This window comes from Molothrus aeneus, chromosome Z, assembly GCF_037042795.1.
Source record: "Molothrus aeneus isolate 106 chromosome Z, BPBGC_Maene_1.0, whole genome shotgun sequence".
NCBI lineage: Eukaryota > Metazoa > Chordata > Aves > Passeriformes > Icteridae > Molothrus > Molothrus aeneus.
Window position 1 is genome coordinate 67,998,872 of NC_089680.1, and position 16,608 is coordinate 68,015,479.

At 38.0% G+C, this 16,608-nt stretch overlaps 1 protein-coding gene across 1 annotated transcript in view; it reads right to left on the minus strand.

The window, feature by feature from the left end:
- MCC (MCC regulator of WNT signaling pathway) overlaps positions 1 to 16,608 on the minus strand; it is a 102,196-nt gene that overhangs the window by 55,133 nt on the left and 30,455 nt on the right. The window contains exons 2-3 of the mRNA XM_066569111.1: positions 10,095 to 10,208; positions 3,391 to 3,533 (exon numbers count right to left, since the gene is read on the minus strand). Of these exons, the coding sequence (XP_066425208.1) occupies positions 3,391 to 3,515 (125 nt within the window). The 5' untranslated portion in view covers positions 3,516 to 3,533; positions 10,095 to 10,208. The remainder of the gene's footprint in view (positions 1 to 3,390; positions 3,534 to 10,094; positions 10,209 to 16,608) is intronic.

Consider the following 16,608-nt stretch of genomic DNA (forward strand, 5'->3'; position numbering starts at 1 on the left):
ATCCTTTTCATCTTTCAGAGTAACTGGGTGCATCCTTTATGTCCAAGTATTTACAATATGACTCTGGGAAGATCCATTTGACTGGTTTTCCCATCTTCTAGGCTGTACACTTTGAGATAAAATTGCATGGACCTTGTCAAAGGACAGAGATCTTTGGCAACAGGGGCTCGTCTACTTGCACCTGAGTATTTGAGTGCTGGAACACACTTTTTTCACCTTACTACCTCTTTTTGGAAGGGGGATTCCAAACCAGCTAGGCTGTCCGGAGCATCAGCAGTAGGGAGATGAGACAATTGCAGATGAATGCTGGCTTGCTCCCCCAAGCATGGTGAACTCATTTTACTCAAGGAATGCTGGAAGAATGCAGAGCAAGAGCTGCAGCTAAAAATTCATGAGGCCACACACATGGACCCAAGAAATGCCTAGCAAACCTCGAAAAATCCTGTAAACTACTGAAAACATTCCTGTAAGATTACTGCCACGGGTATCAGCATATCAGATACACCTGGAAAGAGACACATGCATTGACATGTGAGTTAAGCTTTCTCCCAGGAAAGCTGTGGCTGCCCCATTCCTGAAAGTGTCCCTAGCCAAGCTAGATAGAGCCCTGAGCCACCTGGTTTTGTGGAAGGTGTCCCTGCCCATAGCAGTGGCTGGAACTAGATGGTCTTACAAGTCCCTTCCTACCCAAACCCCTCCATGATTCTAGAGCCAGCATTACTAAACTGCATGAGCAAAAGCCATTACACTTCTAAAGTCTGACAGTGCAAAAGCAAAAAACCCCCAACACACACCAAAAAATAGAGACAAAAATTCTCAGAATGGAGAATATTAACCAGCTTATATAGCCTGCCAACACTCCTCCTCAGACTGTTGCAACACCTTATTCGATTTAAACATGGTGTCTCCTTACTTTCTGTTTCTGACATTCTGAGGGCACTGCTTCACATTCAAATAAATATAATACAATTTAAAGAGGATAGTCAAATACCCTCCATGAAGCACTGGTTTCTTCTAATTGTTTCCAAAATATTTTTGTGTTTAGGAACTATAAGGAATGTCACAGAGTAGAGGTACATGAAGCTACACGTTAGTTTATTTTTACAATCTAAAACTGATATGTGAAAAAGAGAGTCACTGTGTCAGCACTGGGGAAACATTAATCTGTTATGCAATTAATGTAAGCTCTGGTTCCAGAAAGACAGCCCAAATTTTGTGGCAGCACAAGTAAAGCCTCTCCTCAATACTACCTGCAGGTTTCAAAGAGACAAATCAAAACTAAAATCTTCCTGTTTTAGAGGAAAGTGTAACTGCTGAGGCCCCAGCAGCGCTGTGTTCCCAGAACATCTTCACTCAGGACTGTTCTGCTCCAGCTCCCAGACTCAGCAGTCCCCAGAGCCAAGGGTGGAGCGCTGCGAGTCACACCTGCTCCAGCAAGGACAGCAACTGCACCACCCTTGCTCTGTGGGATGCACAGACAGCTTCTCAAGACTGACACATGTGGATTCCAGAGTGGATTTACAGATAGCCACAGCAGGAGATATCAGTTTTCCTTCTTTCAGCTGGCTTTACAAATCCTGTGGAATCCCTTCAGTTTCCATTTTCAGAAGGAATATTTCTCCTCTGTTCCCCAGGCACCAAATTATTGGCCTGACAAAGAAAATAAGCTATTTCCATCATTAAAGGAAATAAAAAGAGCCACTAACTTTAAAAAACATTTTTGGTTCTTACTAATAAAACCAAAACAAATAAAACCAGATGAGGCATTCCAGCTGTCTGAGCAAAACAAGCTCTCATATGATTGAATTAAACTGGAGTGGCATGACAATGGTGTGGCACCTGTTGCAGTAGTATTGTTCTGATGCCTTTAAAGGCCAGAACTGCCCAAAAGGGACAGAAAACCTGCATTTTTCATGAGAAGCAACATGTACATCCCATTAGGCTTGTTTCTTACACCTCATGTTCCTGTGCATGTCACAACTGACTCATTTATGGACATGGTTAAACATTCAGAGGTATCCATCTGATTCCAGTTCTTCATAATTTTACACTACCTGGCATTTACTTTGCCACAAGGATTCCAAACACACCATTTTTATGAATTCTATGTAATATTCTTCTTAAATGTCATAGAGCTTTTCTGTCACTCAAGAAGAAAAAAAATCAGTGCAGTTCTCATGCTTTCTCAGATTTTGCTTTTCAACTAGTCTTTTTAAAAGACAAATGGAAAGTTTGTCTGCAGAGGTATCAAGCATAAATGAAGAAGGGAGTCATGGGGATTTTTTTCAGAGAACTACTACCAGCAGAAAATACCTGAAAAATCTCACCGTGACCATTGCTAGTTACGATCATCTCATAGGCAACAGTACTTATGTTATTAAATAACATGAACATGTGATTCTAACACTGCTTTAGTAGTGGTAAATATTTATGTGATTGTGTTTCGTCTTTTTTATGGTATACCAAACATTCTTCTTTTTCCATTCTAATATATTAATGAAAGATTAAGTGAGTAGTTGTAACAACATTGTCTTGTGCTAGCAGAAGTACTCGCAACAAAGAAATGAAGCAATTGCCAAAAAATAAGTGCAACTAATAAGTAAAGAAAAACTGAAAATTTGCTATATGGCCAGAGCACCACATCAACATTACCCACAAATGCATCAAATCTAACTTAATGTTCTCTAGAAAATCCACAGATTCTGGCATATCATTGCATCTTCACTAGGTAAACTTTAGGAAGCTCCGTCTGCACTCCAGTTCAACTTTTCTACATTGAAAATAATATGTAAAAACATAAACATGTAAAAAGTGAGGAAAACTGTTTCCATGTAGTCAAATATAAAGTTTATTTTAACACAGTAACAACCTAGTGTAATACCCCAAGCTTTGCTGCTGCAGAACCAGGCAACAACATGATTTGTACCATTGTGTTTTGTCAAAAAAGCCAGCACAAGAAGAGGCAAAACCTACTGATATCTATTTGAACTGTATCTTTCCCACAAATGATTTTGCTTAGGTGATCTACAGGAGGCTGCAAAATAAAGTTAAAAGCTGAGATTCAAGTCGGGTGTCTTCATCTTCCTTTACACACTGTTGCTATCACTTATATGGTACACTGGCACATTACAAAAAGGAATATTTAGATGTCATGGTGCATGTTTTGCAGTGCAGGTTGTCAGGTTTTGTAAAGTGTGGCTTTGCCAGAGAGAAGGAAGCCCTTCTTGGGTGCTTGGGATGATACTCCGCAGAACACGCACCATGATTATGGGCAGCTATTCTGTACCCGTCATGACAAGCCTGAAAGTCGTCATCATATTAGAGCATAACTCGCACCACGTCTTGCACCAGGTCTTGCCCTGGCCCAGAATTCCCAGGAAGCTGCAGTACCTTATGGTTGCTCCCTGCAGCCGATCGATTTTCTTGTTGAGCTCAGCAATGATGCTGTGCAGCTCTGTGATCCGCTCCTCGTAGCGCAGCGTCGTTCGCTCCTGCACATCCTCGTGCTCTCTCATCAGGTGGGACTGCTCACACTGCAGCAGAGAAGCAAGGAAACAGAAAGGGTGTTATGGACAGCTGCAGGGGATTGGGCACAGGGCAGGAGTGCACTGCACTATGGTTTTCCTACTCATCAAACCAACAGTGCCTTAACAAGAGAAAAGGACAGGTGTATGCAGGTAGGCAGTTACAGTATTTGAGAACTGACAGACTATGCGGTGTACTTACTTGTTTTTTTTCCTAAAGAGAAGTTGCCATTTCTGCTTGGAAAAAAACCCCACTATTTGCAACTCAAAATAGCCATAAATATATAATCTTTGAATCATAGGATCTCCCCATTGTGGTCTGAAATAGAACAAATCTTACAGCAGAAACCACATTATTATAAAGTAATCACACTTTTAGGTTATAACTTCATCTCTAGTGTAAGTACTTGCTTTTAGTAATGTTTATAGGTAACAGCATATTTTTAATATGTTCGTAATCTCCAATAAAATGCTCATGATTTGAACAATAAAGAGCTACATGACTGCTTGTTTTTCATCCATATCATGAAATCCTCCTTTTTCCTTCCCACAGCATTTTAAATATAGTCTCCCTGGCTACAATAAACCATTACAAACCACTGCAATGACAAGCCAGTACTGCATGCTGATTGAAGCTTTGCTTTCATTTCTAACATTTTGCTTCTGACCCCCTCCAGTCAAGCCTCCTAGCAATCACACAATGTCAAGTACCATGCTGTCAAAAAAACCAAAACTCACAAGTCACTTAACAGTATAAAACCCACACTCCTTAATTGAAGAGCAGCAATGTAAAATCTTAGCATTTCTAAGGGCCAAAACTGATAGTAATATTGGAGGTCCTCCAAAACTGCTGAATCAAACAGGTTTTTTTTTTCAAATCAAGTAAACACTCTATACAAGCTAACTCCCTAAACCCTTTGGACTACAAAAAATAATGAAGGAGTAGATGTGCCAGAATTTTCATAATTTGCTCCCATATTTTTGTCCACTTACATTCACAGCTTGATAACATAAAAAGACTGCTTGAAAATTAAAATTTACAATAAGCTTCAATAACATTTTTATTTTTAATTTTAAATAAATTTATTCCACAGTTTTTAACTTCCATGAATATGCACACTTAAAAGTAGCACAGACATCAGAGCACCCTTCCACAGACTACAACAAAATAGTTTCTACCTTCAGCTGTAGTAAAAATCACTTTCACCTACACTAAGGAAAACAGATCATATCATCATACTGCAAAGGAGAGGAAAGGAAGACATTTCAGAAGACTGATAATGTTCACTTGGCTTATGAAACTTCAGGTTGGCAACTGATAGGCTGTACATGTACCTTATGATGACTCTTTACAGTAGGATCATTCTACAGCTTATATCTCACATTTCCACATCTTAACATTGTATCTTTCTGAAGATTTCAAACTGCAGAAATAACACAGAGAAAGTGTTTCACAAAAACTTTAAAGTAGATTTAGGGGCAATAAAGAGTTGCTTCTTTAGCCTTTCTAAACCTGAATTTCTTCTGACACACGTATTTGTCCACAAATGCTACCTCACCATTATCAAGACCAATCTATTATGTGCACTTGTGGTTTTTTTAGCTTTTAAACCAAAGGGATGTTTCAGATAGAGTGTATAATAATTGTTTCCAGATAATAAATAAAACCCCAATCACAACAATTTTTGTCTTTCTAAGCTATGCCTGAAAAGCAGAATTTGTTTCTATTGACTGAAGATATATGGACTTTTGCTAATGGGTTTCAGCCACATTACAACTTGATTTCTGTTTTCTCCAGCCATTTTTCAGTGACCATTTTTCAGGATAACATCATTCAGTGACAGATGTACTTTGTGAACAACCAGCAGTCTGGCAATATACAATAATAACTTCACATTTCACTTTTTAAAAGAGCTTTTGAATTATCTTAGGTAAAAGCAACTGGAAAAGGCTGAAAGGAAACCTCTGTAAAAGATAAGCCATGATACTGAGGACTGGTCTGTCTTTGAGGCAGGGAACAGAATTGCATTTCCTAAGTTCTGGTCAGCCATCAAGAAAAAATGGCAAAAGCATCCAAGCAATGGAAACATGGTTCAGTAAGAATCCCAAAACGCACCAGTGGAAATTTGTTCTGGTTATTCAAAAGTGCTCTTTATTATGGAACTGTCATCTGAAAACTTAAAAAGGAAAAGACAAATGCATGTTTTTCTACCCACTGCTGAAGTTTTTCTCTGGGATACTACTGTGGCTGTTCACCACCATCCTTAGTTTCTTTATGGTTTGAGTCTCAAAACAGCAATCTACCACCGGTCTCTATTTCTTTCCAAGGGGTACACATTCACCTCCTAAGATTTATTTGCATGTCAGTCACACAGTACAAGGTAAATATAAATATCTATACCCTTAATAATAAATAATAAATACCTTATACCCTTTTCCTCATCTTTCTTCCAGCCTCATACTTAAGAGCTCCAGTCTCAAAACCCTTAAGAGGTCTAATTCTCCGAGAAAGTAAACACAGGGATAACCAACTGAGAGGTTGCAAAAGATGAGCAATTAATTGTTGGAGTCAGAAGAGAAGTTTCCAGCACAGTTCTCAATATAAGTTGAGAACTCTTGGTTGTTATTTGGTACGGATTAAAAAGGTCATTTCATTTACAATAAAAATTAACAATGGTTGGAACCGCCACTGTCTGATCTCTTGATGCTAGGAAACAACAACAGCAAGAAGTGTATGAGGAAGAAGAATGACAAGAGAAAACATTTTAATTCAAACTTATTGTCTGAACAAGTGATTCTATTTCCTATTAATGTTCATATATTCTTAGTGAAAGAAACACCAGCAATATGTTAAATTCTGTTAATCTTTATATTAAATTTGCAGTGTTCAATCAGAGGTCAAACAAAAAGGAACTACTAGCAGCGGTGCTCATTACGAGATGCCCCAGTGCCCCAGGCCCTGCAGAGACAAACCCTGGCTGTGGTGCTGTTCACCAAGAATACAAGTCATCACCTGAACAAGCCACAGTGATAAACCTGTCTAACAGGATTACAGAAGCTAAAAATCTTAGCTCAACTAATACAGTGTTTTAATTTGAGAGGAGTGGCAGATTTAAAAGTAGCAATCAATTAATCTAAATTTAAGTATAAAAAAAAGTCTATAGTGCTAAATCCTCAATCACAAAAGCATGCATGGTCAGAATTAATTGTTCTGTGATACGTTCTGTGTATACTTAATGTGGAAGAGGAATACAAACACAAAATTAATCTATGTCTGATAAGGACATCACACAACAAAACAAAGTCATTTCAATGTTCATTTGAACACCATGCATTCCTATTTCAAGTTTCTCTGTTAAATGAGAAACTAAAGCCTTCCTGTGAAGTTCACATGTTCTTACATGTCTACAGAGAATGTTGCTTCTGTTCTTATATGTCTACAGAGTGTTGGTTTTACTCTTATACTGTAATTCTGCTGTTCCTCTCTATATTCTGAATAATCAAGAGGATGGCAAAGAACTATTACTGCAGTAATGAAACTTACTGCTGTGACACAGGATCCAGAACAATACAGCATATTCTGTGTCTAGAGCTATTATAAAATAACAATGACTAAGCATAAGAATGAGAGAGCAGGATAACCTTGTGAAAGGAGATGAAATTATAAGAAAAATATAGTAAGTGAATTATCTATTCTTGTTGTACTTGCTGAAACATTCAGCATGTTATTAAATCCCATGCTCAATCACAGAACTACAGAACTCAATGTCACAGGATATTGGAAATGCCAAGAATGTAGACAGATTAGAAAGAAGATTATATAAATCCATGGAGGACATGACTATAGAGATGTGATATGGCCTCCTGCTCACAGATGTTGGCAGAAAGGTGGGGGATATGAAAGAGGAAAATCCTCTATGTGCATTTCTTATGCTCTCCCTTCAGACTCCCACCGTTTATCACTATCAAAGCCAGGATACTGTGCCACACAGAGCCAGTAGAAAGTACAAGAATTATCATAATCACAGAAAGATTTTTGGAAGAAGACATTAGTTGTGGTTGACCAGTGTTTCACAGCAAATTTCATTCAAGAGATCATTTTATTGCTGAATTGTACTCTGATAAAAACACAAAGAGATCTGCTATGTTACTGAAATAATAGAAGCATGCAGAGAAATGCTGTATCTGGTCTCTATAGGCTGCAGATTTGGAAGGGAGTATGCTACAACAACCACTAATCAATTACATCACTTCACAAAACCTTAAACCCATGCTGTCCAACTAGCTTTCTTCACCATTTGTCATCTATTACTTGAGCTGTGGTTCCCCAAATCACCTCCACTCTGCAAATCACTAATCCTTTCTTCCAAATGCCTCACATGCATCATGAAATGATGGGAAAGGTATTACAAAAAATGCGTTTTAAGAGCTATTTGTTCCAGAGAGCATTTACCATGCCAGCTAAAATGAAACATGTGCTGCCTTGGTAAGTACAGTCAGATACAGAATACAGATTTAATACTGACCCACTAGCATCTGAGTGTGGTTATGCAGAACCTCAAACACCTCCTATTTAATTTATGCCTTCTGAACCTCTGATTCACATTAGACAGAGGCTGTAGAGGAAAGAATAATGAACTAATCTCTGTGGAGTGGGAAGAAAAGTTAAAAAAAATATGTTAAGTGGCACAAGTACTTGGTATGCAGTTAGAAAAAGAAGGCAAGGTGCAGTGGTTTCACCAGTGTATGTTTTGGTACTTAAGCACTGCCAACACATTCAGTATATGAGTTGTGTTTGTTTAATGATTTGAATTCCTTAGTAAAGATTTGTATTTTATTTAACACATACTAAATTCTATCCTCTGGAGGGCTTTAGAAAAAAATGAAGTGCAAAGAGATAAATCATTAAACCTTTATATAAAACTGTTCATTATAAAGACTTATTTGTTTATCCAAAATCCAGCTATGAGCCTGCTTTTCGGATATTCCAGTTGTGTACTCTTCACAGGTCAGGAGGCACTGATCACTATGTTTGTGTTTGCATGGCTCAATATCAAGTAAAACCCCCAGCATTACAAACTAAGCATTATGTACGCATGCGTAATTGGTAACCCATCAAAGAAAACAACAATCTTGAGCTAACAGAGCACACGTTAATTGGTATTAAGGACTGATCCTTAATCCCAATTGCCATCACTGTGTATTCAGTACTGTATGGGAGCACCTACAAGGCACTCTCCATGGGCTGAGAGATAATATCTCTACTTTTAAATAAAGATCCAGAAATAAAAATAAAATACTAACAAAAACCTGTGGTTAGCACCAGACCCTCCGGAGTTACAAATAACAACAATAAAATCAGTGCAATCATGCAGAATGATGTGGATCATTTGGATACAGTGAATCCATCTGAGAGTTTAATGCAGCCTCATAGCAAACTGTAAGCCAGAAAGAGGACTATCCCAAGAATGCCACAGAAATTACAAAAGGCTCTCAGGATTATAGCTGATAAACCATGTTAACTCCCAGCGTGGCTCTGGATCACATATTGAGGAGAATAAAAACATGAAAGTGATTTTATTTCTGGATGTTACATTGATGGTCTGCAATAACAGTATCACTTACAAGCCCATAAATCTTAAAAGCAGCTGAAAAAAACATTAGGGAATGCAGACAAAGGCCAAAATAAGGGAGGACTGAAGAAAGAGCCTGAAAATCGAGACTGCTTAAACACTTCTATATTTGGCTTGAATTTAAGTAACACAGATGAAAGGTCTCATCAAAATGAAATAAATATAGAAAATTTAAATCTGTAAAGTCACAGAAAGGCTAAGGATTGCAGGGAACTTACTCACTCAGTCCCTTACCCAACCCAAGAACAGGTCCAGGTGCCTTGAGTACTTCCAAGGCTGGAGATTCTACAACATCTCTGAGCAACAAATAAAGTGGCACAGGACAAAATGGTTTTTTTGTCTGTATCCAAGCATTCTGAATTAGTTTTGAAATGTTAACTATTTTTAAAAGGTATTAGTTTGATTTTCCTTGCTTGCATTTGCCACTATGTAAGAGCTATGAAAGCATCAGAGTTCCAACCTTATTCTTATTAAACCCCTTGGCTTTCCACTGGCTGTATTTTCCACAATTCCAACTGGCATACTGGAAGCTAGACTGAGATCACAAGTAACTTCTCCCATAACATCAAAACAACTGAAAATTGGCAGTAACTTTTGATCAGTGTTAATTTGTGCTGTGTTTAAATGTGACCCAGGAGTGCAAGGCTCTGCAACCTGTTACCTAACCCACTGAGAGCAACCTGTAAGTCTTATATTCTACAATAATTCAAAGCACTTGTTGCTTATACTGACTTCAAAACAAAATGTATCTAATTAATTTTTACTTTTTTTTTTTTAGAAGAATGTCTTCAACACATAAAAGGTATAACCCATGGCAACTATGTGTCTTGTAGTCTTAAAATTCTTTTGACTTGTGACATTGTTTGGAATTTTATCCTCTCTCAGGACAAGGACTGCACAAAACCAAGGATCTTCAGAATCTTGAACTATTGCTCACCTGTGCTTTTGCCAATTTCTTTTCCAATAGGTCACGCTCCTTTTCTGTTTGTTGTAGACGCTTATTAAGCTCCACAATGTCTCCCTTTAATGAAGCCAGGGCTGCTAAATGAAGCTGGAAGACAGAAAGGAAAGAAACAAATGAATCAATTCGCAAACCACTTAGCACTAGAGAAGAGACAATATTATATGGCAGCTATAGTAATGCTGGTTTTCTCTAGCAGGCAATAGGAACTTCAGTAGAACAAAGTCTAAAAAAATTCCACATACAACTAACAATTTAACTAATAGTTTTTTAACATGGGAATTTTTCTTTCCAGGCAGAACACACATTCGTTCACCATATCCTTTATAAGGGCAAATACAACGAGGAATAATTCAGCTAGGAATGCATAGATTAGCTATAATGCTACTGCATTAAGACATAGCCTGAGTCTTGTGCTATAAACCCTTACATTAAATGCTGACTAAAATTTGCATTATAGAATGAGGTGTACCACGTTTTAAGGCCTTTAGACATATAGAGGTTATCATTCTGGTGAAAGTGGATAGCTCCATGCAAAGGATTTGCTTTGATTTTGCAACTAACGCTTACATCACTGCGAGCTAATCTTCTGCAGTTGTTGCTCTCGTCAGTCCCACGCCAGTGAGTTTCAGTGATTCTTATCTACTAACCCACATATGAAGAACCCAAACTAATTTTCTTTCTGCAGCAGATGCTTTTGATGAAAGATACTTTCCACACTTAGCTGATAGCATGCAAAAATACATATCAGTCTAGGATAACTCACAACATTGAAATTAGGTTAGCTACACAACTTAAAAACCAAGAACAGTTCTTAAAAGAATTTTAATTGTTCCCATTCTTTTCTTCTCCTTAAATACCCCATTCATCGTTTCACCAAATTCATCAGCCAGAATTCAACACTAAGTATTGATAACTACACCTGGAAAGTCCAGGAGGAGAACTAGCCACTGGCCCTGAAGTCTTTCTTTGTAGTCGTAAAGAAACAGCTTCAAGTTATGCTGGGTATGAAAACAGAAGTGACCTTTCACACCAGACCAAGCAACACAGCAAACACTGCTCTGCTGCCAAGATTCAGGCTGAAATACAAACTGCTTCTAATCCTCCACCCACTTTCAGTCCCTCAATCTGATATTCTATTGGGCGGGTCACCTAAAAGTAATTTCTCTTGTTTCATTTGCAATGAATCAGTTAGTAAGTCCTATTTTGATATAAATTCTACCTTTATAATACTGGAAGCCAGCAAAACCATAGCTGTCTTCCCATGCTGATGTGTGAAAGCAGCTGCCTGACAGCAGAGAGACCAGAACCAACTGGCTCTTCACATACAGTATTCTCATTGTTAATGAAAAAAACTCTCCCTTCAAGACAAGAAAGATAATTTTAAAAAGGTATTTGGATGTGAATTCTGCCTTTTTAAATACTGTGTAACTAGTAATTCTCTGGGTATCCTCAATTGTCAGTGCAGTCAATAGGACTTTTATTACATCAGCTACAAAAATACCTTACATACATGTAGTTATTTGTTTCAGTACAACTATACACATACACAATTTTATGTTGCAGAACATTTAAGATTCTCAAGGCAGCCTCATTTTTCATGTAAAAACTCAGTAGCTCAGGCTTGCTATGGGCATATCCTACACAGCTTCTATAAAGTATGTACACTGAAAACTCTGAATAAACCAAGAAACATCCTTAATACCTTGAAATATTTTTGACCTTCAGCAGAAGGAAACTATGCACTGATTTCACAGTGCAGAGAAAAAAGAAGCAGACCAATTGTACCAATCTGTTCGTTACTTCCTTCAGATTTTCAGAAAATCTGGTATGTTTTTAAGCCACTGTTTTACCTTATTTCCATAACAGAGTAGAATTGTTGCAATGAAGCTCACAAGTTTGTTCACAAAATGCACATCCTTCACCACAGCTTTCAAATAGTACATGAAAAATGGCTACAATTCTCCAAATTGAATAAAACAATGCTACATAGTCAAGTGTCATTCCCTTTCATACCCTGTAATTAAATGATCACCAGCTGTTGTTTAAATTAAATACAAGACTAATAATGCCCATACACATGGCCTTGTAATATAAAAGGACACCATTAATTTGAAAATCTCAATGAAAAGCAACTTGTTCTCTGAACAGTGAAACTAATGAGGCAGACTTCCAATGGATTTGTCTTTGTCCTCTTCACCCTCTGCAGTCAGCTCAGCTGTTCTTCATGTCCCCTAGCACACTGCAAGCTGGGTAAGAAACAACATGAATTGTGCCTGGTTTTACAGCAGCCTGGCCTAGCAGCCCCTGCCAAAGATGGGTATCCAATACCTCTGTGCTCAGTATAGCATCTCTCTTCTCTAAACAACCAAAGGATAGCTTTATTAAGGACAAGGAAAGCTTGCTCTATCTTTTACCATCCAAAATTACCCTTTCATTAATTGGATTGTTTCAGTTTCCAAGTGCTAATAAACTTTTAAAAAACCCAAAAAACAAAACAACCACAAAACAAAAAAACAACAACAAAACCCAAAACCAACCAACAAACAAACCACAAAACCCCAAAAATAAAAATAAAAACAAACAAGCAAAAAAACTACCCAAAAACCCAAAACAACAACCAAAAAAAACCAAAACCAAACAACACAGTGAAAGGGCAGACTACCTAAAAAGAAGCTATCACAATAGAGGAGGGCTGCTTGTGATACTCTAGTTTGATGTGCAAGTGATGCCTCCAGCTACTACTGAATACTTAAGATTAACATAGCCATTGTAACTGTGTATTCATGGCAGAGTCAGGCTCTCCTCTGCAATTCCTTAAAAAGGTTTTAGGAACCATTGCTGCACTCTCCCTTAAGGTGTGAGCGCTCCCACAGATCATGCTTCCCAGTGTGCTTGTTTATCACAAGGCAGGTGGGAACTGGAACATAATCTTTGGATGTTGCTGTAACTCAGAAAAGGAAGCATCTGAGCAAAGAGCTACCATCTATGCAGAAGGTAGCTCTGGGTGGGGGAAAAATAAAGTTCATGTTTAGAAATCAAGTTTAATAAGCCAAATTATTAAAGTGGGAAAGACTCAATTTAAAAATCTCAACCAGTAAGTCAGCCACAATTGTAACTGCAGCACTGAACTACTACAGGATTGTGACAACTGAGACCGAGAGAACTGGGGTGGCCATACAGCATACTGTTTCTCTCCTCAGCAAACAATGACAGATAAGGCAGAGTCACTATGACTAACACTCATACCATACATTTATAGTTCAAGGTGGGCTGCCTCTTAATGATACAAGATTTTAAAACAGATCAAAAACTCAGCAGTGTATAAAATTAATACAGAGAGCACAAAGATTTCTGCCAGTACAAGACACTGGTCTGAACCTTTAGGCAACAGACTGTACAGAGACCTGCTTCATACAGAGAGAACAGTCAATTGACAAAGCCTGTACTGTTCAAAAACTTTATATTGATCCAATACATCTATTTGAATTCCATCAAGAAAAAAAATCATTGCTGTGATGCTGAGGCACCCAAACTGTCCAACAGGACAAGCTGGGTCAATGCGTGAGAACGAGATAAGAAGGGTCAGACTAGCCAGCCAATTTGCTTCTCTACCGTCATCCAAGAACGTAAGAAAATAGATTAGATGCATAGGATAAATTAAAAATTCATTACCTATCTTAGCTTAGAAGCTACAATTTCCTTGAGCTTTTATTACAGTAACAACAGCGGGTTGCTTACTGAAACATACACACCACATGTTATACCCAATATATCCTGCCAGGTTTTAATATATTAAATATACAGTAACAATTATTTATTATTATTAAGATATTACCAATATAAAGTAACAAACTCCATAATATGCTTTTGTTAAAATGCAAACCAATGTACAGCTAAGTTTTGAAAGGTACTATAATTATAAAAACAGAAGAACAAGCTTAGGAAAAGCAAGTTCCTAACCTCCGATCAAGCCTCCTTTATGAATGCAGTTTCTTCCTCATTATCCACCTGCTTCTACGAGCATTTCATACAATACTGCAGACATGATATGTGATGCCTATTTTGCACTGTGCTTTGAAGACTGGTTTTGGTGCTATGAAATGCTTTATGCAGGAATCAGGAACAACATTTGTGGGGAATCATATTTCTGAAGAATTTTGTGGGAAACAAATACAGAAGTAGATGGGATAATAAGATGAACTGAATGCCAAGGAAGCAGGTGACTACTGTACTGATGAAGTGTTCTTCACTTCTCACTACTAGAAGTGTTCTGATGCCAAGAAAAAACCAAGAGAAAATCACAAAGGGCAATGAATGAGGGTGCTGAAAAAATGATAAGGTTAGAGCCCTGAAAAAGCACTAAAATTACTATTCCACTCAGCATTTTTCCAAGCCATTGTGAAATGTGATCCTCACCACTAAATCTGATCCACATTTTTCATTCCCTCAGTCTGGAACCAGACTAATTAAATCATATTGCTAAAACCAGTTGTACTGACTGGACATGTTTGCTATTTTCAACAGAGAAATTACAGAAAGGACCTATGCATATAGTTCTCTGTGAAATTTAAGTACTAATCTTATCTTTTTCCCCTTGCTTCCTGTATTCCTTAGCTACTCCACTGCTGCACACCAGTATGGGAACCGATGTTCAGAAAGGTAACCTCGGACATAACCAGGGAGCCATAAAATCACACCAAACTATATACCAATACAATGCAGCCAAACACCAAAAGCCCAGTTTATTTGTTCTCTGTGTGTCCTCTGTGGTTGATCAGTAACGCCCTGCCATGGGAGAAGGACCAGAGATGGGCCAGGGTATGTGTCCATGAAGCTCAGGAAGAATGTGGCTGGGTGGGACTGAGCATAGCTGTTGCAAAAAAAGCTGACTTGATCTCAACACCAAGAGGATCTGAGGGTCAGTCTTGATTTTGACAAACAACTGAACAGCTGAAAAAATCAGCTGGTGTGTATTTCTACCCAAGCTCATTAAGAGTGTGAATGTCTAGGAGTGTGTTAGCCAGGCCAGTGTGGGGTGCTATACATACCTCAGCCCAAAATAAAAACTATAAAAACATAATGAACTGACAGAATTTCAAAGTGAGTGATGAGCTTGAGCCAGTTTCAATTCACACATTTACTCCTAGCAAAGCCAGGGACGCCCAGTGTGGTGGGGGTGATCATGTTAGAGAGAGGCTGGGAACCATAGTGGTGCTCTGTGATTGAGCTGTGCACTGCAATTGCTCTCTTCTGCTGTGTTTGACTTGTATCTGTATTGTGTTCTCACTGTGTTTTGTGACATGATGTTAAAACAAAAATCCTGTATACCATCAACTATCTTCAAATAAATAAATCTGATGTTAAACATCACAGCTTCCACATGTGGACTGTCTAGAAGAACCTGGTCAGAAAGTACTAGGCTCTGCCATTCTCTTCTCCTTTTTATTTCCCACTGGCATTTTGCATAGTTTAGTGCAAATAATCCACAACATGAGCGTTTTCCGTGTATTGCAACTACTTAGTTTCATAACAGGCAACATATATAAAAACATGATTAAATAGTAAGAATTTTGCCTCTTCTCTGAAAACGTTCCAATTCTTTTGTTATCAAATTACACTAGACACTATGCTGGCTTTGAAAACCCAAGCTGATTTGTAACATGAGAGATGATACATGTAGAGAACAACATGGAAAATACAAGTTAGAACTCCAGCTAACAGCACAGAAAGGGCAAAACAGCAAATGTCTATCCACTGTATTTTCTAACACCTTTCTTCTTCAAGGGAATGAGGGATTTCAGTCAAGGAATGAAAAGGTTGGTGATCTAACTTCATAGTGAAAAACACATCTGGAGACAGAACAATAAAACCTTCAGCAATCTCAGAGCTGTGGTTGTGCTGTAGATTGGTAGCTTTCATAAATGGCAATACAGAATAGTATCAGGGTTGGTCCAGGGAAAGCACAGACAAGGCTGGCACTTATCTGCTCAGGTGAATGAGAAACTTCCATGCTAAGGCATGGTAGATATACTGAAGACATGTGAACAATGTACAGAGGAAAAAAATTACACAGAACAGTAAGCGTGAAAGAAATCACAGCACTGCTTCACACAAGCAGGGAAAAAACTCAAACAAAAAGAAACAAAAGTCAAGTCAAAGCTTAAAAATATTTCTAAGAGAGGAGTTAAAATATATGAAACTCAGAGATGTTTGTTACAGATAAAACTCCAAGGTGTTGTCAAGTTTACATTTTATCAGGCACACAGATCAGCACTACTTGCAAACAACACTTACTTAAAGTGATTGCTATATGAATGTGTAGCTACTCTCAACCACTTTTCTTCTCTGTCCTACACAATTTTCATGCCACCTTCTCCTAGCCACGGCCCATAAAAGGTTCATTTTTTATGGTCCACATGATGAAATAAATGTAATCAAACTCAGTTTCTGTAAATTTACTGACAAAATGGAAGGGAAAAACATAAAA